Source organism: Strix uralensis, chromosome 13, assembly GCF_047716275.1.
Source record: "Strix uralensis isolate ZFMK-TIS-50842 chromosome 13, bStrUra1, whole genome shotgun sequence".
Lineage (NCBI taxonomy): Eukaryota > Metazoa > Chordata > Aves > Strigiformes > Strigidae > Strix > Strix uralensis.
The window spans coordinates 3459418-3485372 of NC_133984.1; the positions used below are offsets into that span (position 1 = coordinate 3459418).

The window sequence follows — 25955 nt, forward strand, 5'->3', positions numbered from 1 at the left end:
TGTACCTAATCTAAGGGTCTTGTTCAAGTAATCAAACCAGTATCTTAAGAATTGTTTCTTTTTAACACTAGATTCTTTCAAAATACTGCCTAGCCAGGCTACTGTAGAGCTACAAAAGCACTGATATGCTTCATACTGAAACTTATGTCAATAGTTTAACTATTCCTCTTTCCTCATTATTTCTACTTGACAGAGTTTTCTTTTTTTGTCTTAGCTTACTTTTAGACTCCAAAAACTGGGAACATCACTTCATTCTTTGTACCCTGAGGTGCATAAACCCAAAGCACCTTCCTTCTGTTAGCCAATTTTCCTCTTTGACCTGATGCTCATTATTCTTCACACATTACTGCTCCAATCTATTCAGATTTTCTCTCATCTAAATAAGCCAACAGTTGATAAAGACACTTTGAACTTGCCCTCTACAGTTAAAAGGCATTAAATTACATTTAATTTAAAAGTTAAAAAATACGATTTTCTCCATTTCTGATTTTGTGGCAACATATTGTGAAGATTTACATATCCAAGAAAGAAGAAAAATCAGATACACCATGCAATACTAAAAAATGCCTGGGAGGGGGGAGGAAACACCTAAAAATGATACAAAACATTTTGCAACCTTCCTGTAATATATAATTTTGCCATTAAAGAAAAATGTAAATAATAAATGATGTGGGAACTAGAAGAGCAAGTGCCTAAACAGAAGAATTTAACATTGAAGTGAAAAGGTCACAAAAAGGTCAAAGCATACTTTGAAAATGAATCTATAAAAATAAATTGCGTGAAAACACAGGAGAGCTATCAAAATTATGCATAACTGAACGAACTCATAAGAAGAGAGTGTACACTGTTCAATGAAACACTACCTTGGTATTCATCAGGGTGTTGTTCATAGTCCAAACAAAATGTCAGAAATTTCATTAGCATTCTCTTTTCCACCATAGTGAGCTGTCTGCTATTGAAGACATCTGCTCTAGAACAAGGTACCTAGAAGATATTTTTTAATAGTTTCAGACACTCTCCATACTCCGGATGTGAAAAGCATAAAGCAACACTATAGTCTGATTACCTAACAAATATTTTAAATTACTTTTTTTATTATAGTTATTTTCTTACGTATTTCTTTCCGTTATTTTCTATTATAACTACACAAAAATATTTTAAAATTTTTTCAGCCTCTTCCCCTTTTTATTTCCCTTGCATCTCTGACTACAGAATTAATCAAAGCAGTTTGTATTAATTAACAGTGCCAAAAATCTCCCGTTGCCATTATCACACCAACTACTTTCCCTGTAAGTAGCAGAGACACAAATCAAGTCTATACTGAAAATACTGAATCTGAAAACCTGAAACCTGTGAATCTTCAAGAACTAACTGTCAAGGCAACTGTGGTCTAAATATTTGACATGAGACAAAGATTTTTGTCAATAATTTACTGCACTGCACATTCTTGTCTTATAAATTTGGGTTTTTTTAAGAAAAGCCAACACATACAGATGCCTTTTCATTCCAGAAATTAAATAAAAATCAGAATCTTAAGGAAAAATACTAGCTTATTGTTACAAAACTCTCAAGGAACCAATTTCAAGTTCGACTTGAAAAAGATGAGATGTAATACGTTATTTTACGATACCTGTTCTACTTTTCCTTCTCGAAAGGCAAGAATTCGTGTTGCGTTTTTAAACTCTGCATATCTGCTAACGTTCGATTTGATCAGAAGGTCAATTAACAGACCTCGGGAGTAAAGCAACTGCACAGTAAAGAAGAAGAAACAGTGAGTAAAGAGAAAGTGCTTACACCAGAAGAAACCAGTGATACCAACAGTATTCATGTGTAAGGCATTTTCTGTAACTATTTACAAGTACACATAGTGAAGTAAAATCTGAATAAAAGCATACCAAGATGTAGTATGTGCAAAACAATATTAAATGAACTGAAGCGACACACAAATGGAGGAGACAAAGCAGTCCACAGGAGAGAAAGGGAGAAGGTGTCAGCCTACTGCTCATTTAATTTTATTAGTCTGGGAGTCATAACTTGAGACAATTTTTTGCATTGTCATCTTGGATAATTTCTTTGCACTGTATGCTACATATCCTTGAACACTGTATTTTACAACCTTCATTTCCCCATATCAGTAAAGTACACGATGCTGTCTGTTTAAATCATTGCTACTTGTTTCTTAACTTACCTGAAACGATAATGTCACATTTTCTAAAGGTAAATTCCTTAAACCCCTTGTTAAGGTTTAGTCATATTCTGTTATATTAATTTATTATCTGTCTACCTTTACTCTTTCTATAAGCCACAAATATGTTATGAAATACTGAAGGGACAGAAATGTAACTATTAACTGAAGACAGATACCTGAATTGAAAAGCATTGGAGATTAGTTTAAACATGCTTCAAGTGTTGTAACAGAATTTGCATGATCACACAGGAATTCTCACGATAAAGGTTTACTGGAACACTAATGTGGACACTACAAGAAGTCCGTGTCCCAGTGTCAGAGAGAAACCAATGCAAACTGCTAGCCTGCCCTGATGACTACTCTTCTTCAGAATTTCTGGAATTCGTTGCAATTAACACCATGAAACAGAATGGCAGAGAAAAAGAATAAAAAGGGTACAAACCAGTATTATCTGCTTAACCACTATACTCTGACTATTGTTCCCATGTCAAGAGGTATCTACATTTGGAACACAGAGACAAAATTTGAAGTAATGCCTTCCGTAGTGTCTACACAAAAAAGGTAGTAAATTATTGAAGACAGGGTTTTTTCCAGTTTCCAGAGGTTTTAAAAATCTTTTCATGCAGAATATGAAAAATTAAGCATTGAACTTTGCAAAAACTTCTCATTGCAGAGTATTCATATAGTCTAAAGCACAGAAGTTAAAAATTTCCATTTAACTTGAATTTGCAGGGCCATATCCATATACTGTGAAGTATGTAAAAGGGAGATTTTAAACAGCATGACAAATATGTCAGACTAATAGCTTTTCCTCCAAATAGAATGCGCACTAGTAGGAATTCAACACAATAATAACAAATTTTAGTCAGCTTTTGTGTTACAGATTAACTGTAATTATTTTTTATTTCCAGTAAAATTTATTACAATTCAGGGCTTTAGTCTGAGTATAGAGAGACAACGCAAGTTTCACAGGAAGATCTAAAACCCAGGAAGCACTCCAATAGGAAAATTATTTTTCATTTTAAAAACATCAAAGATCTGCATGTAGACTGATTTTCTGTGTTTAAAAAAAAAAAACTTTTAATGGTACTATTTAAAAAGAGCAATTTTGCAGGTATTAACTGCTAAATTTCAGGAAATTTACTTTTATGGACATATTTCTGAGCTATGTTTTATGGTCTCTTTGGTTATAAACAAACACTAAAGAGCACATATGAAATAGCTCTTGTAAGGGTACTAATTCATGTTTACTTCTCAAGAGTGGGTTTTTTTGCCTTAAAGGTACTGTGTCAGCCCTCCTCAACATTAAAAGATTTTTTTTTTAAATTTCAGCATTTTAAGCAAAGTAAATGTACCGATATGAAGAGAGTCATTCAGTTCCTACCTTGGAAACTAAATCAATATTAAACCTTCTGCCTTCTCTAACAATTTGGGAATACGTGATTTTCTTTGGTTCTTGGGCAGAAATTTCTGAGGGTGCAGCTTCAGTTTTTCCCAATTCCAGAGTGGGCTTGTCTAAAGCTGTACTAGGAGAACTTTCATTCTCAGAGATTATTTCTGCATCATGTCCTTCTGTCGCACTTGCTGGCTCTGTGCCTGTAGCCTTGCCTGGCTCCCGGCTCTCAGCCTCCGGCAAGGCGCTCTCCACTGGTGGGCACTCCTTCTCCGATTCCTGAGCAACCCCCTCAGCACCAGGGGCTCCAAAGACAGGCAGCTTTGGCAATGCTCCAGCTTCTTCAACATCTTCAGCTGAATCCTGACTGATAAAAACACAAGGGGAAGAAGGTGGGGGTGGGAATTAAAGAGTCTTAAAAACTTGTTTAAACTTTTGAGTTAATGTCAGAATGGGAACCTCAAGCATTTCCATGAAAAGCATTAGAATTTCTTTATCCCGGCCAAATCAGGTGTACCACCCACTAAGGAATTCTGGTTCTTTAACTGCAAAGTTATAATTCAAGAGGAGTATTATTTACTGAGGAGAAAAAAACTGCAAAATAACCAACCACAAAAACATGGTCTTCTTATTTTACACAGACTCAAAAGATAGAATGAGCTTAAAATGAAAATCAAACCTCTCATGGTGAAACAAAATACACAGCTACATAAACAAAGGAAATTTAATATTTTAAAAAAGAAACAGTAAAGCAATTTGATTAGGTTTTTCCTATGAATTAAAAAAAAACCCTTTGAAATTGAAATGCAAAAATGCATTAAAGTCATTAAGCTTAGATATTTTAAAATTCAAACTCACTGAAGAAAACAGAAGTGCTTTATATGACTGAGACTACTTCACATCTATCATCACAGCAAGCCCACAAGAGAAGCATGTAATTTTGACCTAAAGTTTAAGTAAAACTTTCAGATTACTTTTTCAACTCTGACCTTGCATTCTAATTAGCTGTTCAAGTAACAGCCATACAGAATAAAGTCCTCTCATGTAGCAATGTTATTTTTATGCAAGTGTTACAAATTTGTGCATAGAAGATGAAGGCAGCCAGTCCAAAGGAGGGATATTACTACACAACATTTACTCTATGTAGTCCGTTTCACTACACAATTCTTTAAAATTCCTCTTATAAAGCATACCTCCACTTTTAATCTCATCTCCTCTTTTTATCTTGAACTTCAATGACATTACCTTAGAAACTAGTACTTTTGAACTTCGAATTTTAGTTTATACTACCAGCTGAGATGAATCAAATCAATGTCATTTTAAGTGAAAGGAGTTCAGCAATAATTTCACACTATCTTTTTATCTTCGTACCACAAGCCATTAATGCACTGAATAAACAATTTAATCTTGGCTGAAAACTAATGAACTATGATTTTAAAAGTGACCTGCAAATGGACAGAATAAAATTTCAGTAAGTAACAGGATGGTTAAAATTCACTGAACAGCAAGGAATTATTCAGTATACATCTAAAGATGATCCCTCACACATCTGTAGCCTTACAGACGGAAGCAGGGGGCAGGATTTCTGTTAAAAGAGGGAACAAAAACCCTGTATCCTTTAAAAGTTGCTCCTCACTTATGAACTCAGGAAGCTCACAGGGGCTCATGAAAATAGAGTTTGGAGTAAGTCTCTTGGCTTGTTCACAGCCACCAGGAAGCACTTACTCATGAATGGGGTAAAATATTGCCCTGGGAAACACAGGAACTGCTATAAGGAAGCACTAATGAAAGAAGTCTGTTTCTGTACATTAATTATGTCTTTCTGCTTCATATTGCAAGCATTAATTAACTATAAAATATCACAGAAAGATAAGTACTTCATCAAATGTTTTTTTAAAAAGTAATCTCTACTAAAAATACAAATGAAAGTCAATTAAATGTCGGGGTTCTGTTTGGATTTTGGGGTTTTCTTTAGAAATTGGAACATGGTGTTTGTGAAAACTGCTACAGTTGTGGCCATTAATGCTATAACTAAGAATGAAGCTTTTATTTAACCCATGCTAAAGATTTTTATAACATAACTGAATTCAGAGACAAGTTTTCTTTCTACCTTCTCCCAAAATAAATGTGCAGTTCAATCTCATTTTAAACATACATGATTATTTCTTTTTAAATCAAAGTAAAATTTGGATTCACAATACACTGTGGTTTTTCTGTATCACTCTGAAAAGCAGTATAACAGAAATGTTATATTATTTATATTTCAAATCTCTATTCAATTCCCATTAATGAATACGTAAATCTGCATGATTTGCAGCACTACACGTTTTATAATGAAAGCCTAAAAACTGTATATAATCTGAATTCATGACATCCTTCCTATAGGAACAAATATCCCTGAATAATGTAAGAACTGTCTATAAAAATGACTCAAATTGAACTTCCATACAGACAATTCTTTTCCTAATTCAGAAAAAAATAATACATCTGCAGACAAATTGTTGTGTAAATTTAGAATATTATCTTCCACCATTCATCAATTAATGGTACTAACAAAGGAATATCTTAAAATGAATGTGTCTTATTAATGCCTTGTAACAGCAACCCCTTCAGATAGGTCAAATGAAAAATTGCCAACCAGCTGGTTAATTTATTCAGCACAGGTGTTCACTATTTATTTTTCAGCCATTTGCCTTTTTTCAATACAGCTTGTTGTAGACACAGTATTCTTTTCCTTTGATGGATGCACTTTGTTCTAAGGCCATTCATTTCAGATTTGCACTGTGTATATTATACTGCTACCCAGCTGTTTATTCTTTCAAAATAAATGTTTAATGGTTACTTCATAGGAGTTATAAAAGTTAAGCAAAAACAACAGAATCTAGCCAGAACGTGTAAATTGTCAGAAACAATAATTGACTCTCTCAGAAAGTTTTACGTTATTTTGGAAAACTTTTTCTTTGCTAGGTTTATTAATCTTACCATTCTTCCTTGTGGGTTTTTGGGTGATAATCAAGAGAGACAGCATTGTACTGCCAGGCTAAGTTAAATGCTTAAAAGTAGAATCTTCTACTTTGTCCTGACTCAAGTATAATGCTCACTTCTATGAAGTGTGAAATCTTAGCACTAGGGGACTCATTTCTGAGCCAGCCATCACCCAGTATCACATCTTCTTAGCAAAATCATATGCGAAGTTAAGAGACTATGAAACCTTTCATCTGATTTAATACTGGTTCTGAACAATATTTAATATGGCAACAGGATTGCAATTACAATATTCAAGTGATATAACTTTAAAACAAGCATAACATTTTATCTGCAATACAGTCAGGCAGACATTACTGTGCAATATAGAACTTTGGAATGTTCTGAGCCTGTGACCTTCAGATTGTATAATTCACACTTGTATTTCATTCTGTAAACATCATAGATAGAGGAAAAAAAAAAGTTTCTATGTGAGTATCTGTCAACGTTTTGTTTAGCTACCTATGATACTATCTAAGGGATTCAAGGTTAAACTTACATAACTATCCCAAAGAACCTTTCAGGAATTCAGAACAGCATTCAGTTGAGTGCAAAATCCAAAAGATAAAAAAGATAAATAAACACAAAGAAATAGTTCAGTTTTCAGTTGAGGCCCATACAATCTCCATTATTACTATGCTTACATGCTGTTCGGCATTACTGCTACACAACGTTACTTTTAGACGTTCCTTGCTTTTCAATATGACACTGAAAAGCTTACTTCTGCATGACTTATATATAACAAAGTATCATACTTCCCTTTAAAAATCTAAACAAAAAAAGGAATTTGTATTCTTAACTTCCGCTAATGTAGACATACCTCTACAAATACCTAACTAAAAGATATTTACCACATACCAAGTCCCAAGACGGTAAACTATTCTTCATGTGCTTATGCAACAAACAGCCACAAAAGTAGAAGTGTCTACTTCAAACTAAGCATGCATTTTTTGCAGGTTGTATGTAAAGTAAAAGCTGAGTCACCTTACTTCAAAAACAGAAAAAAGGTGACGGCCCAAAAAGGCTGTTATTAGATTACCAGGAGCCTTTGAGCATGCAATTCCTTCTAAAGCATCATGGGTAAGCACTGCTTAATGAGTAAGTTAAATCCACTGAGTATAAAAATCATTTTAGCACAATTAAATATTTTATAGTTACAGTACTACTGTCCATTTGTGTTCCTATTCTCGTGTACTTATTTCATTTTACATGTACTTATGAGTTTAATTTTTTACTATGAGAATAGCAGCTTTTAGCCAAATTATTAATGGAAAGAATTAATAGAAGGTAGTTATGCACTGCCATCTAATATGTACAACTACAACACTTCTGTTTTCTACTCACAAGTAAATTACCCACTCACAAAGTTGGTCAACAGATTATAGTGCATGCAGATAAGTCATCTAAAAGATCAGTTAACTTCAGTGAAGTGCAAGGGATTTCAACAAAAGCACAAGGACATTAAGAACATTTTAGGTCATGGTTACTTTTTGAGACATCATGCAATATGGTAGTGTGGTGAAATGTTTGAAGCCAAAAGCACAATCTGATTAGTTGCCTCTGGGCATATAAAATTATTTGTGTATTTCTACATTTATACTTACTCGCCAAAACAGAAATCTTCCACATGTTCAATAGTTTTATCCTTCTTGCTAAGAGAAATAACTTCTTCAGTCTCCAGGATCAGTTTTTTCCAGTCTTCACATTCATCGATATCTGTCTTTTGCTTACAAAGAACAGTTATAGAATTACATTTTGTACTGTTAGCTGCTATTGAACTATAAATCTCTGTAGTCCCTAAGAATTTGTTGTACCATCTTATATTTAAAAAGAGAATCATCTTAACTGTCTTAAGGTTTTTTCTATTCAGATTTTTTGAGTTAAAACAGTTACAGTTGATTACTTTATTATAACATGTGAACATTTGTACTACATTACTAGCTCTAATAATCTGAAAATACAGTGTTAAATGAAACAAGTTTTAGTAGAGAGTTGAATATAACTTTGAACACAATCTACTAAAAGACAGGTTTGCCACAGGTTAGTTCCAAATTTCATGACAAAACCCTTTGAACGGAGACCATATGAAAAAAATACAGTGATTTGGGTATTAATCTGTCCACACAGGAATATCTAAATCATATAACAGAAGCCTGAAAATATTAAGTTCTGACATTGAGCAACTCAACTGATTATGCCAGAAGGTAGCACTAAGTAATAAATAGGCATGAGCCTGAACTGAAAAAGTTCCATCTTCTACGGACCAACAGGCTCATAACGCTTCAGTAAATAATATGAACATCCATTTGCTAATATAGTCCAAGTGCTCAATCTCCAAAATAAATATCCTCTTCAGAAGATTTCTAGTGGACTGTCATGAATTAGATAAACTTTGGTCATTGAAAAATACACTATCAACATTCATCTTTTTGTCCTGGTTACAGGACGTTTCAATAGAAGGATCCACTAACTACCTTTCTCCCAGTTAAGAAGAATCAGCTGAAAGCACACAAGAAAAACAAAAGGGCCTGAAACACCCAAGAGTGGAAAATAATCAAACTGGAAAAGACCAGATTATCATGTACAGAAAGTGCTGGGAAAGGAATCTAAACAACAGTGTAGTTGCTTCTAAATTCAAGAACCCAAAAAGTATGACTGAGCACTAGACTTTGGTCTCAGATAATACTATTAATAAACCAGGCATATCAGTCTTTGAATGCTAGGCCAGATGGTTAAGTCTTAACCAGTAAAGTTGGAAACTAGAAACCTCTTTCATCTGTCGAATTACCAAAGAGAAAGAACACTGTGGTAATTTGTCCTGTAGTAAATTATGCGACAAACCAAGATTTAACGTTAAGGAATGTTAAAAGAAGTCATTTGGGAAATTTTTACCTGATTTTCTTTAATCCAGGACAATAATCCTGAAAAACTAAAGCTGGCCCAGTTTCCACCATAGTAATTTTTTCTGTAAAGAAAAAACAACAGTGAATCTTGATGGACAAATAAAATATAGCTTTTTTAGGTTTAAAGAAAAAACAATCAAGTTTGAGACATTCAAAATATTTTTCATGAGAGATTTCACAGCTGCAGAATATAAACATAGGTATAATATTTCACAGTTCTTAATGAGATGCAAAATTTCCATTTTCACTCATTTCTATGCATCCCTGATCAAACAGACTATAGTCTAAAATCAAAGTGTTTGGAGGGTAAAATGAGTAATGCTGAGAAAAGCACATGGGATACTCCGAGTAAAAGGCAAATACAGAGAATACTGTTACTTGGCCAAGACTTTACCTCAAACATGTACATCACTACAGACATCTCTACTTAGTCGCCAAGCCAACAAGCCTGCCAGTTCTCAGAAATGCCAGTTGAGTTTCTTTGTACCCATACCACACTCCACTGTTCCAGGTTCTGGCAGGACGCAACTGGTTTGTCACATGAGCACAGCTACACTGCTTCTGACCCAACCTGAGCGCGAAGTTAACACAAGGGCATCGCATGCCGCTTCTAAACTAACAGTGCCTCATGCGGTGGCTACACACAGGAGGGTTAAGTAAACTGAAACTAGGTCCAGACAGTAGAAACCACATCTCTCTTATCCATTATGTCAAATAAAGGAAAGTTCACTCTATTATTTATCTACCACTTACAGAACAGATTATGCTTATTATAGACTGTTAAGATGCTCTGGCAATTCTTATTGAACTGCATATACTGTAGGTGGAGCCACAGGAACTGATTTGTACAAAAGGATCGTACCTCCCTGAGCACTTCGCAGTTTACATTTACCACGTTCTTTCTTGAAAAATGAGTTTACTTCTTGTAAATCACAGAAGATTGAGTTCTTGAGTTCAAAGAAAGTCTCTGCTCTCCCTTTTTAAAATTTTTCTATCAATATTTCTCTAAATATCAGTTGGATTAATTAGCTTTTGTTATCATGCATACCACATCTTAATTATTTAACCACTATTGATAGGAAAAATAATAGAACAATTAGAGTTTTAAAAATCACTAGTTCATGCAAAATAAAAGTTATTTCAGGATTTAATTCTATTTTCTGGCACTGTATGCTGGCACTTCAGAAGAGTGAAAGATACCAAAAATACCCTCCTGAATGGATATCTAATGTTATTGCAGACACAAAAACCAAACCAAACAAACATTTAGAGAGGAAAGCGAGTTTTGCATTCTACAGAATAATGCAAAGACTGTTAAATCAAATGGACTTAGAATCTTATCATAACCTCCTCCACTTTTAAATTGTAGCGGTAAGTGTGATAAAAGTGAAAAATTAAATTCAGGTTTGATTCTACTGTTTAAGATGGGTTGTTTTTGACAAGGCTTATCTGCCCTGACAAAGACTTCATTCAGAGTGTCAGCCCCTTTACAGTACCGGGGGTGATGCTCTGTACCAGGTTGCTTACTTAGCATATGAAGGACAGATGTCTGCCAGACAATGCCTAATTGCTCCTGACTACAAACTGACCTAAAAAAGTCTTTCAGCTACTGCAAGGAGATAGTGAAGAACATAAATAGGACATCTCTTGCAAAGACAACAAAATCCAGCCTTCACTGAATAAAGGTGGCCTCAACAACAGAACATGGTGTTTAAGGCCATGAACTGGGAGGACTGGGTCTACACTTTAAGAGAACACATAATCTACCCTGCAATTTGGTTACTCTAAGCAGAAGAGCTCCATCTGCTCCATCTAACAGATCTGCTACCAACCAGAAAGTCCAGTCATCTGTAAAAAGGAGTCCATACTTATCTTGTTCTGTGAATGCCATGGGTGAGGCTTAAAAAGTACTGCTATTTGGTATCATAGAGATTACAAACCAATGAGGATTAAACATATTAAATGCCTGATTCTGTCAGATTCACTCTGTAAAACAGAAACTGATAGTTGTGTGCAATGATAACCCCCAGCTTTGTTTTAGCTGTCAATGGTGCAGGTTAATTTCTTGCTTCTTCTTAAGATTCCACTGAATAAGAAGTTCAATATCCATATATTATCTGCCACTTCTGGGATTTCCAAAAAACACAGTCATGAAGATTTATTTTTAAGGGAATCTGCTGCTTTAGTTGCAAGTTTCCTTGAATATGGAATACAATCTGGCTGTCAGAGCAAGCAAGGCCATTGATCACAGAAATCGCAGAAAACACCTGCCTAAAATTAGAACTAGGTTTTTTGAATCTACACCAATATAAATTCATGCATATTTAGAATATTTAAAATTAAAACTTTCAGTAAGAGAAATGAATATGTTATTTTCACAGAAAGTTACAAAAGTTTATCTGGGAGCTGTCAGACATCTCCGATATAAACATTCCTCCGTTCATCAGGTGGATTTTCCTTTGAAACTACTTTTCTTTTAACCACTGTTGATGCGAATCAATCTTTTCAACAAAGCACTCTGTAAGGCTGTTCTGACGCTCAATCAGTTTTGAGAAGACGGTATGGCCTTTCTCAAATGGAAAATGAATCGCAGCTGTCCTTCCTTTCCTCTGGCATCTGAACACCTTTCCCAAGTTATGCTGTACCACCACAAATATTAATCTTCTATTGAAGCGCCAACTTCCAGATTTTTTTTTTTCCTGGAATTTTAATTAGTTTACCCTGCATTACACGATGAATCAGGATTGCTTAATTTTCTCATCCGAAAACACTACAGAAAGAAGGTACACCAGACATGATTACTGATATAATGAGCAAAGTTTTTGTAAAAATCTTGAAGAGGAATTCTGAAAAGAGCTCACTAATGGTTTTACAATTAGGAGTCCTTTGTAACCAAATATTTTTGTTACAGTTGCCCTGAAGATGAACCGAGGAACTCCTTAAAGTAATGGTCAAGATCAAAGCCTAATTAAAGCTAAAATATTCTCTCAAAATCTTAAGAACTAAGCTCCTCTCTTCTCTTGCTATATTAGCAAACTACAAAGAAGGATATTCTCTTCCTTTTTTAGGGTTATAATTCAATTATCCTCTAAAAATATGAAACATTCTGAAGGTGTAACAGCAGAATTAGAAATTAATTTTTCTAACAAGTTAGAGCACAGACGTTTTCCTTTTCTATCATACATTATTTCCTAGATGATATTGTTCAAAACTTCTCCTGTATTACCTGGATTTTCATATGAATTAAAATACTGTTGCTTTTAGTTCACATTTTTCAAATCTTAAATCTGTAGTTCAGAGCCAATGGAAGAACTGCTGAAGTCATTTTTGTAAAGTTTTGGAAATGTAGCCCAAGTACAGTTTTAACTCTGCAAAAAGCTTATTTCTCTCTTCTCCTACATTGGTTTGGGGGTTCTTTTCCCAGTTACTAACACCAGTTTTTCTTCAAATACTTCAAAAGAATTAGCAAATTCCAGCTCAGAACACTGAAACTGCAAACTGTTTCCGACTGATTAACATTCTTGGAATCTGAACCAAGAGAATATCTAACACGTCCTTTCGAAGACAGACTGCAATTTGAGAAATTGAACACTTTGGAAAGCACGAGATACACAAATAAAACATAAGTAAGAACAGAGAAAGTATTTCATGGACTATGCCTGCTAAGAAGACTGTCCTTCTCAGTGCCATGTCACAACAGCCATGGTGCAACAGTCAAAGCTGGTGATGTCTGAAGAAAAGATGCTGATGCCTCACGATTGCTCCCAAGAGCTGCCTGTATGTGTCTGTCCTGCATTTGATCTTTGAGAAAGAAGTCTCGAACCATCAGAGTAGCTGTCTTTTGTGAAGGAAGTTACTGCCACATCAATTTTAAGGATCTGAACACAAAATGACTTCTGTTTCAAACTCATAAAGTTTCATGTGCTACCTATTAAGTACACTGTCACATGTATTAAGAATTCCCATTCTGGCACAGTAATCATGCTTAGGAGCATGAGAATTGGACTACGCTTCCTTGCCTTCCAAGAGGAAGGGTTTAACCCAAACAGCTCTCGAGATCCTTCAGCTCAATAAAAGGGTGATGGTGGCAGTCACTTGCACTACATTATGTTGTACCCTGGGATATGAACATGACCAAAGGTAATTATCATGGACAGGTTGAGACATATTTTATTCTAATACCTTCACTATGAGATCATATCCTAAAACAAAATAAAAATAAACCCAACTTTTTCAAAAAGGTCAAAAGATATCAGAAATAAGATTTTTTTTGCCTAGGTTTTCTTACTGAAAGTTAAATAATTCCTTTATTTTTCTTAGAAGAAGTTAAGAAGCAACCTTATCTTTTTCTGGGTGCTGTACTTACACAGCTACCCCACTTCACAGAAGTTAAAAGATCAAAGAGAAGGCTATGTGAAGACACAGGTTATATTACATCATAAATTTTACAAGTTCTGAAAAAAGTGAAACAGATTGTCTAGCAAGAAGTGGAACAAACTACAAAAGCAGGTATCTTGGAGTGGGGAGGTACTGGGAGGGTGCCCACCATGCTTTTGGACGCTCAGATAAAACAATTTTAGACTCAAGTACTCTACAGGCAAAGCTATGGTCAAAAAATAAAAGAGACAGGCATCAAGAAGCAAGACATGAGAAGTAGAGCAAAAAGGGCACAAAAGAGGAGCTAAAATCCTGCATCTTGACACTCCTTTGCCTTTGAATAAGTCAACAAGGAAGGACAGACAATAAAACTACAGTCCACAAATGCTATATTCTAGATGCTGAAAATCAAAACCAAAATGTAGGAAAACATACCTCACCTCCATCCTCAGTAACCAAACTAGTATGCAACTATATAGATATATAAGAAGCAAATAAGCAAAGGACCAAAAGTAGAAAACATAGCAAGCCATCAGGAGAAGGTCCTATGCATACGAACAATCAGAATGGGAAGTATATTCAAGTGATCAACTTTTAGTCTTGATCTACCTTTCTTCAGCAACTTCAAGCTTAAACTAAGTGCCAATCTCCACATTTTAAATTGCAAATTACTTTTCTAAATGACTTAACAAATATCCTTGAAATTTCACATGTCAACAGCTCATTAATACCTACAGTAAATGTAGCTCTCTGAAAAGAACCACAGATTTTACGTTTATTGAGACAGATAGCTGGCACAGAGAAATAGAGCTCCTTCAATTACTATTTGGCAGAAGCTAACTTTAGTTTAAAATCAGTCTACAGGAATTTATGGCAACACTGCAGTGAAGTGACTATTTTGAATAAGATTAGCTACTGTTGATGGCGATGCTTGGACAGTGTTTATAAATCAAACTTAGAACTTAGTATTTTATAATAGGCCACTTCAAAACTATCTTCCATAATCACCTATGCAGTATATTATGATAAATGCAAACATGGCTGGAGATTAAAAGTAATAAAATGATGTACACAAGGTAATGAGTGCAAGCAAACTATAAACAAAGACTTTGACCACATATGTTTTCTATACCTGGTGCCTAACTTAACTCAGACCTTTGTAGAGAACAAAAGATTAATCAAAGTAGCACACCTAACACCAGATCTTATTTTCTGCTATTCTGAAAAAAATTTAAACTCATGATCTTTCAAGACGAGAACAACATGTATTGTTAAAAAGCAATATTGTAAACATAAACAGATTTTTCTGTTGACAAATTTTCCATTATACTGCTACCTCAGTAAACTGTAACTTGAAAACCCATCCAGATATGAGCATATTAAACTAGTCATACAATAGAAAAGATGTTTTAATTCAGATGAATCTCTGGCAAGCTTTCTAAGACTTAACTTTTCACTTAAAATTCAAATGGCATCAGGGTGGGGGTTTTCCGTTGTTTTGGTAGGCTTTTTTTGCAAGTGTACTAACTTAAAACACAAAAAGCAGATGGCTTGAAATGCCTCCCTATTTATGGGGAAGGGGCTGTACAGTATAAACATTTAACTTTTTTTGCCAAGATAAGAATTCTAGACCATGACTCAGTGAGCACATACACCAATTAAAATGACAACTATTAAAATGAGTGAAGAACACGTTGGTTAAGAACACCTTCCCCTGACCTTAGCCTGCACTAGAGTTGGAAAATAACTCCACAAGAGAAAGGAATCTAATGTAGAAGCCTTCGTTTTCATCATAAAAACAAAAGCATGTGTGAATGTAAATGAGCATATTTAAGTGAAAACAGAAATAAACAAAATCTGTATTGCACAGTTCTAATTGCCTGCTTCTGTGAGTTTTCTGAAAGGCTCTTCATCATAGCTAAAAATAGGCATGGATAAAAGAAATCAAAGTTCCAGTGGCTATAACTATTATTACAGACTTTGATAGTCGATGAACAAGAAAAATGGAAATAACAGAAGTGGTTCATTTAACAAAATCTAAGTAGGCTACCGGTAATATATGCATTAAGCTTCAAATCCAAATGTAACTATTTTATTCATTCTATATCTGCTTATTCTAAAATAAGGTTTTTAATATTTTGGTTAGCAATCTAATAGCTAATTTAATAATTACTATACCAAAATGCTTGAAATTAACATACCCTTATACATTATGCATGATGCCTTTATAGTAACTTCAGCATCACTACTACGTGGTTACGTATTTCTTTAAAATTATTACAATCTTAAGAGCTGTCTTTGTTTCAACTGAATTAGTTACATTAAATATGGAGCACCAGGTACTGTCTTGCTGTGTACTACCCCCCTGCGATGTAAAATACTAGAACATTAGCCCATTTAAGGACTTTTTTCCTTATGGTTTCTAGTTTTCTATAGGTTTTGAGAGTAGTCCATAGTGCCTGAAGCTTCATTAAGATGAGTTCTTAAACCAAATACCCTCCTGTTGATAAAAACTACTCACTGAAGTGCATCACCTGTCCTCACTCCAGTCCAAGAGAGGAAGCCAGAGACTTTGTGGGCACTAAACAGCAAACTGAGCAATCGCAAATCGTATTTCATGTAACCAGGTTAGTGAGCTAGTCTTGAAAATTCTGCAATTGTGAATGATTTCAAATTAGAAATAAATGTATGAAAAATGAATGGGTCCTTTGAAGGGCTGTAGGCAAAAGAGGTTACAGAAGTTTAATCTTGAACTGATGATGTTCAGAGAAAAGGAACAACAGAAAGCATATCCTTTTTAAGCTCTTGGGGCAAGACACAGGAAAAACCCAAAACATGTATACTCTCTCTGGAAAGAGTCTCTAAACCTAGGTGCTGGCCACACAAGTGCATATCACAAAAATTTTCACAGCTCAAAAATATGATGTAAAAATAAAACACTATGCCAACATTGTAATTTTTGGTGAACAAGTACCAACAGTCAAAGCATCTAAGCTCCCAGCACTCTTGCTGCTACCACCACCTCAAAACCACCTGTCACCTGCTGGATTTCGGCAGAGAAGTGTATCAGCTAGAAAAGAGGTAACAGGTTGCCTGAAACTAGTTTCCACACAGACTTTTACTTGTTATTAGCAGAGTTATGATTTTAAACATGTAAGATATTTTCTTTTCCCCCAACTTCAGATCAAATTTTACTGAATTATCCACTTTGGTTGCATGCCCATTTATTTACCACAGCTGAAATACAGAAATTTGTTTAACCTTAGAAAATTATTATGCATTTTAGGCTATGACAACATATAGCAGCAGCAGTAGTGCTTGCTTCCTGCTTATGACTCTCTCCCAAAACCGTATTAGCCCAGCAAATTGCATAACTGCACTAACAATGGGACTGAAAAAGTAGCAAGGGGACAGGAGCCAGCTATAATCAAGATCAGTGGCAATGCTGCCACAAAATGAAAAAAAAAACCCCAAACAACTGTATAATCATCCCCTGAGCTCACATAAACTACAGCAGGCACAGTGTAGGTGTCTAGCACAGAAATCTCACAAAATACACTGCATTTGTTATCTTCCAGAAAAACACAGACAGTAAAGCAGCCTCAAAAGCTGCCTAGTAATGATCGACCATCTCAAAAGAGTTATGAGAAAATTAGAGTTTTAAAGTGCTAGATGGGAGAGAGGAGTATTTTAAGCTTACCTTGGTCAGCTGAGGCCCCAGCATTTGATCTCAAGCTTGCCTCAGAAACCAAAGCTCTAGATTTGAGTCATGCTACTAAATTTTGCTGAGCAGGTGTAAAAATAAGCCAAGGTGCAAATATCCTATTTTTTTAAAAAAAAAACAGTGTGCATCATAATCTATAGTGACACAGTTCATAAAAAAAATTTAACTTTGGCTAGTTGGTAAAGAGAAGCAAAATGAAGTTAATCTCTTCAAAGGATGTAATGAAATACACTACTCCAAGCGCTTCAGCAAATCCTTCCATTTTTAAGTGCAACAGAAGTACTTTTTGAATCAACTGATTTCAGTGGTACTCTGCACTCTTCTTACAGACTGATTTAGCATGGGATAGAGAGAAGACAGCAAACAGAAAGTACTGCTGTGTTCATCTCCTGCCTTAGCAGCCAGATTTCACTCATCTTCACTCTGATAATTAAAATGCAAAAATACTTGTATTAACTTCTCTAGGCATTGAGAACTGATATACATGATACACTAGTAAAACATTTTGTCATGAAATGATAATGGCTCAGGTAAAAATTCTCACAAAACCAGAATGGGATAATTATTGTCAGGAATGATAATGAAGGGCACTAAACCTGTAACCATTCCTGACTGTACAAAAGGAGCCGTCAACAGCGTCCTTGACCACATCACTTACGTTTGAAATTACTGAGCTAGCATGGAAAAACTGCCTGTTCTACTGATGGAAATAACACCCCAAAAATAAGGTAGAGACAGAAGTGTAAGATTACTTGACACCAGATGAACACAAATCCTGAAGGGCACACTGACAGACACAGACATACTTCTAGCCAGTTTAACTCTCAAAAAGGAAAATTATTGAAGTAACTTACGAATCAACGTGAAGAACTCTCTGGCCACTTCTGGCACATGCTGCTGCAATAATAGATTCCGGCAAACCTGAAAGGACACATACAACTTTTAGAACTTAGTATGTTAAGATATATTAAAAAATGAAATAAAGTTACAACTTGGTCAGAAACAGGCAATTCAAACAAAATAAAAGTTTACAATGTGAGTCACTGAATTTTAATACTCTCATGCTACTAAAATAATGAACACTATTTTGTGTTAAGATTTTGCTACGACCCTCTTGAATGCAACGCTTTTTTCTTTAATAATTGCATGGCACATGTCACCTGCGAACACTACTACCTCTGAATTAAAGCTTGTCAGCAGTGTCTTCTCTAAACACCTTGTTACCATAAACAGATTGAGCACTTGCAGCACAACGATACCCAAATTGTAATGGGATGCTGTGTAACTGTACCTTTCCTGATACAAACAGGTATTACCTGAGGGCATTTTTGTTCACTTCAAAGTGTCTGACGTAAGGTGAAGACTGCTTTAACAACCCATTAAAATGGTGTTTTAAAATTAAGAAATTTGTGGTAAAGGCTGCCTGCCCTGGCATATTGTCCAAGGATGATTGGAAAGCGTGAGGGTAAAAGCCTGTTAGGATGGCATTAAACAATTATGTACGGCAGGCAGGGTCCTGAATGGTGCTCACTCCTCTGTATCACCTGTTAGCAAACATCTCTAGTGTGAACAGGTCTTGGAACTGTATTTGGACTTTGCTTCCAGTTGAACTGGTTTGCTCCCAAAGAGTGCCCAGGAGCACGCAGACCAAGACCTGAGTGTAAAGCTGAACTGCCAGCGCATTAAGGACATAATGAATGCGAGATGGTTGCCCTTAAAGTGGTATCCCTATCAAAATCTCCCACATCATGCAGTTGTGCTCTGTCAAATCAGTATGCTTTCACTATATTTAGAAAAGATATGTAGTAAAAAAAAAACAACACCAAAAGGCTAGTGATACTTCTCTACCAGCAGTACCTGCTTGGAATGGCACATGATCCCAACTGGAAGTTTAATAAATAAATGAGGCTGTTCTCTAACTTCTACTCCCACTCACCAGATTTTTACATGCCCACTGACTAGATTCAGAAAAGCAGCATAACTCACTATCTAAAAAGCTGTATGGCACTAGCTTTGGTGAAATCTCTTTTTAAGTGATTGATTGGCTGTTTAAGCAGGTAACTCAGTAAAAGCGATTAAAATTCTAAGGGACTGGTATTAGGAGACACTTATGCTACGTATTCAATTAAGGGATGAGATTAAACATAGTGAAAGGAGTGTTTCACTGATCTGATTTATAGGGCAGTGGCAGAAGCAGCTGTACTAGTAACAACTGAAGAGAGACAGAACCACAAGTGGAAAAAGCAGGTGGTAGGGCACAAACTTCATTGGCTAGCTTCGCACCAAGCATCACCTTCATGAGAATTTCAGGCCTGCAGTTGTCTGTTTCTTCAGGGAGAATACTGCCTTCATAAATGAATAAAAGGTCAGTGCCTGTTGCCATGCTGATGATTCATTTAAAACACAGAATGCAATATGTTAAAGGTTACTGGACAAATATTTACTACTTGTAAGATACCAGTCTTCACTTACCTAGAGTAAGAAGCTGTTAGCCTTTAATGGGATATTAAGTACAATTTAGTACTCCCAGTGACAGGAACAAATAATTTTAAATGGTTGAGCTATTACTAATTCTAGAACTTGAAATACAGTCTAGAAGACACCTAGTGGGACTTAAGACACAGCAGACCATAGTTTCACCAACTCTTTAAGCCAGCAAAGGCAAATACAACCATCAACATAGAAATTCAACCTCTCTACCCTTATCTTCAGCCATTCCTGATCCCCTTCCACATGAAGTTGATGGTCAGTTTTTGGCAGACCAGCTCCACAGTGGTGCTGACAGTCCAAAAGTACAAATGTTTATATCAGTGTAACGAAGGACATTTAAGACAGGCATGGCAAATTTTGCAGGAAAATAGCTACAACTTCCCCACAAATCCTCCATTTTTAACACTTAGTATTTTGATGGATTAAAAAAAAATATCTTTCTGCATTGATAAAATAGAAAAAATTACAATAGTTTTTTGCATTGCTGACCTGCCACAGCAAATGAAGGCTTATCATGGAATTAATCTCCATGGGTAGAAAGAGGGATGAACAATTGTATCAGTTCCTGGAACGTTTGTTTCACAGCCTAAAGACCAATATCCTAGAGTTGAATTTTTGGAAGAACTCAAAACACAGACCATTCTGAACAAAGAGACAAGGAGAAAATATGTAACTGCAGTACACGCTTCAGGACTGTCGCAAGATCCTGGCTGCACACAGCTTTATTATGTAAAAGCAATTCCACATTCAGCTGTCCTCTGAAACTGTTTATATATGTTTCATTTCTCTCCATCTATAAACTATCTGGAATAGAATCTACAACTAGTATTTTGTTTCTAGTTCCTGAAAAAGGTTTTCTCTCCTTCATTTGGGCACAGAGAATATTACTCTAGAAATGGAATTGAGAAACTTGTTTCTCCTTCCTTATTGATAAAAGCCACTGAGAAAGTGTTGTAAAACATGACCAGTGCTGCCCGGCTGACCAGGACTGGAGTTATAGCTACTAGGGCATAACTGATTGCTTTAAGCTTGATCCAATTGATACTGTGTTGGAGGTCTGTTCTTCCATTAACCTTGGATGAAATTGCTCCCCGAATTAGCTTCCTCACTCTTGAAAGCTGGCATCAATTTTCTTCACCAACCCTTTGCTTGTAAGATACTGTGGCCCCCGGAGTACCCACTGGCAACAGAATGAGAAAGTGTAGGAAAGGCAAGGAAGGCCCATGCATTTTAGCTTTTGGAGAGGCTCTTACAACAACTTGATGGAGCAAGACACCATTTATTCTTACGTGACAAAACCTCGGTAAACCAAAGAAATAAGACTGTGCCTTGGCAACGGTTTCTGAATTCTCTTCTCCAACAGAAATAAAAGCACACAGAAAAGCGGTAGCTTTGTCAAATGCAAGTTACTCCTCCATTTGATCTGGACTGCACAATGGTTACTTTACAAAAGCCTTTGCCAAGAAAGGCTCTGGTAAACAGACCATTATAATATAGTTATAGATAGTCACTCTCTGCTTAAGAAAAAAAAAAAAAAAAAACACCACACTAACTCAGAAAAGTCTCCACAGAGAAATGGTAGAGATTTATTTAATGATAGCATGTGAAGCTGAACTATCTCCTACAGTATGCTCACACAGCTGTGCAAAATAGGTCCTCTTCAGATTATTCAATAACAGAGAAATACATTATTTTTATTAATTGATCCTATTTGGAAATAGTTTCCTATTCTGAACTTTGATCGGTCAAAAACTCTAAACTGGATTATATTCAGGTTTTGAAATGCATTCAGACCCTAGCTACAGGGTAGAACAGACTCCAAAACTTCTCACAGTTCGGTTTGAAGATTATGATTTACTAGAGAATTCTGGTGATTGCAGGGGAAAGGCTATATCGCCCATATTGATTCTGAAGTTTCACTTATGCCTAATGAGTAAATAAAGCTGGGTACCTGCAAAATGGTTTTCTCATGAAGGATTATTCTAACACTTCCTGCCACTCATCCCTCTTGGGGAACAGTCAGCTGTTGATTTTGCCAGCTTAAGGGATGAAGGATATAGCACTAGAACCTGTGTCACTCATGACGTTTAATGTTTTTGAACAGGCTGTTGAGTAGTGATGTGGATCCAATAATTTGAATCACAGAACAGCAAGATCTTAATAAGAATCTACATTTCCTTTCAGATTATAAAAAAAAAAATATTCGAAGACTGTACTCTATCAAAATCAGTAATCAAACTACTGAATCAAGAAATCTGCCCTCTGGAATAATTAATAGTAACAAATATTTTCCTACTAAGCTTTATGCTTATTAGTTACTGTGAAACACAGTACATACCTGATTTTATTGTATCTGAAATGAAAAGGGCTACTGCAAAAGAGCATTTTCTCAAGTAAGTTTCAAATACAGACAATTTTTAGATTTGCAATGGTATTAGCAGGAAATAATTCTGAATAGTAATTGCATGATCCAACCACAAGAAAGCAGCAACAGATCCAGACTTCAGTATGTTATACATAAACATCTGGCAGCATAAAAGGGATTTATGTAGAGAAATAAGGAGCCCATACAATTCTTGTATCAATTTAATATGCTGACTCAGAAGTTCTTCATATTTGAGGCAGAATCAATTCAGAAATAGCAGTGCTTGTTATCAAGAAGTATAAACACTCTCTGTGCTTCCTGGCCCTTTCATATCCAACTTTAGAATGCTTACACATGAAATATTTACATCATGTTAAATTGTCCTGAACCTCATTTCTCTTACCAGGAAAAACAAAGATAAAGAGTTTTCCTTCATGAAGGAGGACTGATTAGTACCAGTTGAAATCTGTATGATCTTAAAGCCATTACCTTCTTTCTCCACTTACTAACCTCCATTTATCAAATGCAGTATTAGGTACATTAGCCTCTCCGGCCTTCTCAAGGAAACATTAATTTAAAATTTCTATGAAGTAGGACATTACATCTGCAGACAGATATAAAAATAAGTACAAAATTGGAGATTTTACTCATTAGTGATCTCTGGGTCACCAACATGTTCTAACAGGTAGAATTTCATAGGTACTTCTTGACACCTATCCAGAAAGTGATGCATTTGCATGAATCCATGACACTGCCTCACTGAAATACAAGCGCAAAGTCAAAGTGAACCAACTTCTAAGTCTTTCTAGTATTGGTCCAGGAAAAGTGCTGACCACACACTGGCCCTGCTGTGTTTGGACTTCTTGCATCCTCTTGAAAGATACTGAAAAAAAATGGCAAGCAGATTCAACTGTAACAAGCTGGCTCCGATTAGACTAACAAAACATGGTGGCGTGGCTCACTTCAGCATGGAGAAGCTGAAGTTAGTCCTATAAACTCTTCTGTTTCTCCAGCCTTCTGTATAATGCATTGGAAACTGCTGCAAGAGATTCCAGGAATACACCCGAAACAGTTGCAGCACCAGAACGCAGTAACCCAGCAAGCAGATAGTATAAACACTCGGTTCACAACGATCTTATGACGAAGAGTCCAGCCCACTTTTGATAGCAGTAGTTGTCACTGCCAGCTGTCTAAGCACTATTAAAGCCTTCTTGGACACGTAAGAGGAAGATTTATCTTAATAAATCTTACAGATGTGGCTGCTGCAAGCTGACCTTGAAGTCTACATCTGGTTGTTTCCAGCAACCTCTGACCAAGATAATTTCCTCTATATGAATTTTTGGACCTTGTCTACAAAGCAAAATCAGCCATACTTTCATTTTCAAGAATAAAGTGTTTTACAAGTAAATAAGCAAAAAAAAGAGGAATTAGATACACATTATATACAGTTATCAAGATACCAATTCTATTTTCAGTTCCAACACAGCAAAATTAAAATTAGAGATAACTGCTAAGCTAGAAAACTCTTCAGCTTTAGAAGTCAACTGATTTTAAAAGCTTTACAAAATAATGAAAAGTTATAATTCATCTCTGTGTAATCAAAAATTAATTTCAGGCCTACACATTCTGTGTCTTCTGATTAGTGGCTATACATAATGCTATAATGATGCACTGCCTCTTCAAGTGACTTTAAATGGATACATTCAGTGCCTCAAGCAATTTATAAACTAAACAGCTTCGTCTGTGTGGAAGCATCTTGGTTCCTGAGTTGTTCACTGTAAACTATTTCCCAGTCATCCAGCTGATAAGCTTTTACTGAATTACACAAGATTCATCTTGAAAAAGTCTAAATGTTTAATTTGCTTCACTGTATCTACTAAATAAATCACAAGTGGCTTTTTCATAATATAAAATGTTGAAGGGAAATATATTAAAAATGCTGGAACACAGACAATTTCAAAACAATCTTCTGGAGTCAGATAGTTGACCAGCTGCAATAAATTCTGTTTGTATCCGAACTTCTAAAAAGAGAAGAGCAGCTGACTCTGGAGAAGCTCACTACACAATCTTCATGGTGTGTTTTTGGTATTTTATAATTTAATCGCAAATGAAGTTGAAATACTTATTGTATATAATATTTTAGGTTAAAGCTAGCTAATTAAAATTGATAGTAGGTTTGATTCATCTTATTATATGCTCATATTGCAGAATAATATCAGAAAATATTTCTGCATTACAGAATATGGTAGTGGCATAGAAATGACAATCCACTAAGACAAGTAAGAGATCTTAACTGGTCAAGGAAGGAGCCACAAGTAACAAGTTTCTTCTCCTACATTAGTTATTCCATATAGTTATCTGCGTAACATCAGAGGAACATGGCAACGAAAAACACCGAATCTCACGGTGCAAATAAACGTTACTTAGAAAAGGAACACAAGCAGACACTTATGCTTCAAATAAAAATTTAACTTGTTACTAAAATTCAAGCTCAAATCAAGCAGTGTTCCCTGAAGAGGAAAATAAATAAATAATTCACTAAATAAAGAAATCAATAAGAGAATGCACTTTCTGAATTTGGCTCCAAGTCACAACAGCCCAGAAAAATGAACACCAAAGGTATCAGAAAAAATAACATACATGAGATATAGACAACAGCACGAATGCAACACAATTTTAGCTTATTAAACACTTATATAAAAATTGTATAACTGGATGAGTCATGTCTCTGTGTGGTAAAGTTCTACTGCATCTAAACAGTTCACTCATGGAATGTCTACGACACTGAATCAAGGTAACAGATTAAAAAAGTAGTACCCAATTTGGCAGACCACTTTTTGAACTATAGGTGAAAGCAGATTACTTCAAGGTGAAGAACTGTGTTTACTGGAAAGGAACAGCAGCTTTACTTTTCACAATGAGAGGGCTACCTTCCTGTAGAAGGGTAATTTTTGCAGAAATAATCAAATTTGCATACTTTTATATAAACAAATATTATCTTTACAAGTACATCCCCTTAAATCACATCTATTAAGTAAGATGACAGGTAAAATCCAGAAGAGCCTTGGTGTCTGAAAAAAAAAAATTGTATTGAATAAAGAGGTTTTAAGTGGATTTCTCTAGCACATACTACAGCTATGAGTCTAATCTTTGGTTTACAGATAACGCAAACAAACAGCAGACAAAGAAAAAGCAAAGCACATAAATTAAGAGATCTGTATAGTAAGACACACTTTTATTTTTACCCAAGTCTGCTAATACTTTCACTTCCTTTTCTGACTCCCTGCGGGAAGACAGCTTGCTCTCCTTGTTCCTTACACATTTTTAAACATTTCATAAAAACAGCTTTTAGAACTAAAAAGTTTCTACTCCTACATTAGTAATTCCATATAGTTATCTGTGTCCTCACAGAGGCTCTTACAAAACGCTTTTGTTGGCTCTAGAGCAACCTCAGCACACCAGGAGGGGTGACTTCTTGTAGGACTGAATTA

The 25955-nt window shown here is 35.5% G+C and overlaps 1 protein-coding gene across 4 annotated transcripts in view; it reads right to left on the reverse strand.

The window, feature by feature from the left end:
* Positions 1-25955, reverse strand: part of CHM (CHM Rab escort protein) — an 83617-nt gene that overhangs the window by 52318 nt on the left and 5344 nt on the right. For all 4 annotated transcript variants that reach the window (XM_074882239.1, XM_074882240.1, XM_074882241.1 and 1 more), the window contains exons 2-7: positions 18464-18530; positions 9498-9570; positions 8210-8331; positions 3573-3948; positions 1631-1747; positions 864-984 (exon numbers count right to left, since the gene is read on the reverse strand). In XM_074882239.1, the coding sequence (XP_074738340.1) occupies positions 864-984; positions 1631-1747; positions 3573-3948; positions 8210-8331; positions 9498-9570; positions 18464-18530 (876 nt within the window). The remainder of the gene's footprint in view (positions 1-863; positions 985-1630; positions 1748-3572; positions 3949-8209; positions 8332-9497; positions 9571-18463; positions 18531-25955) is intronic.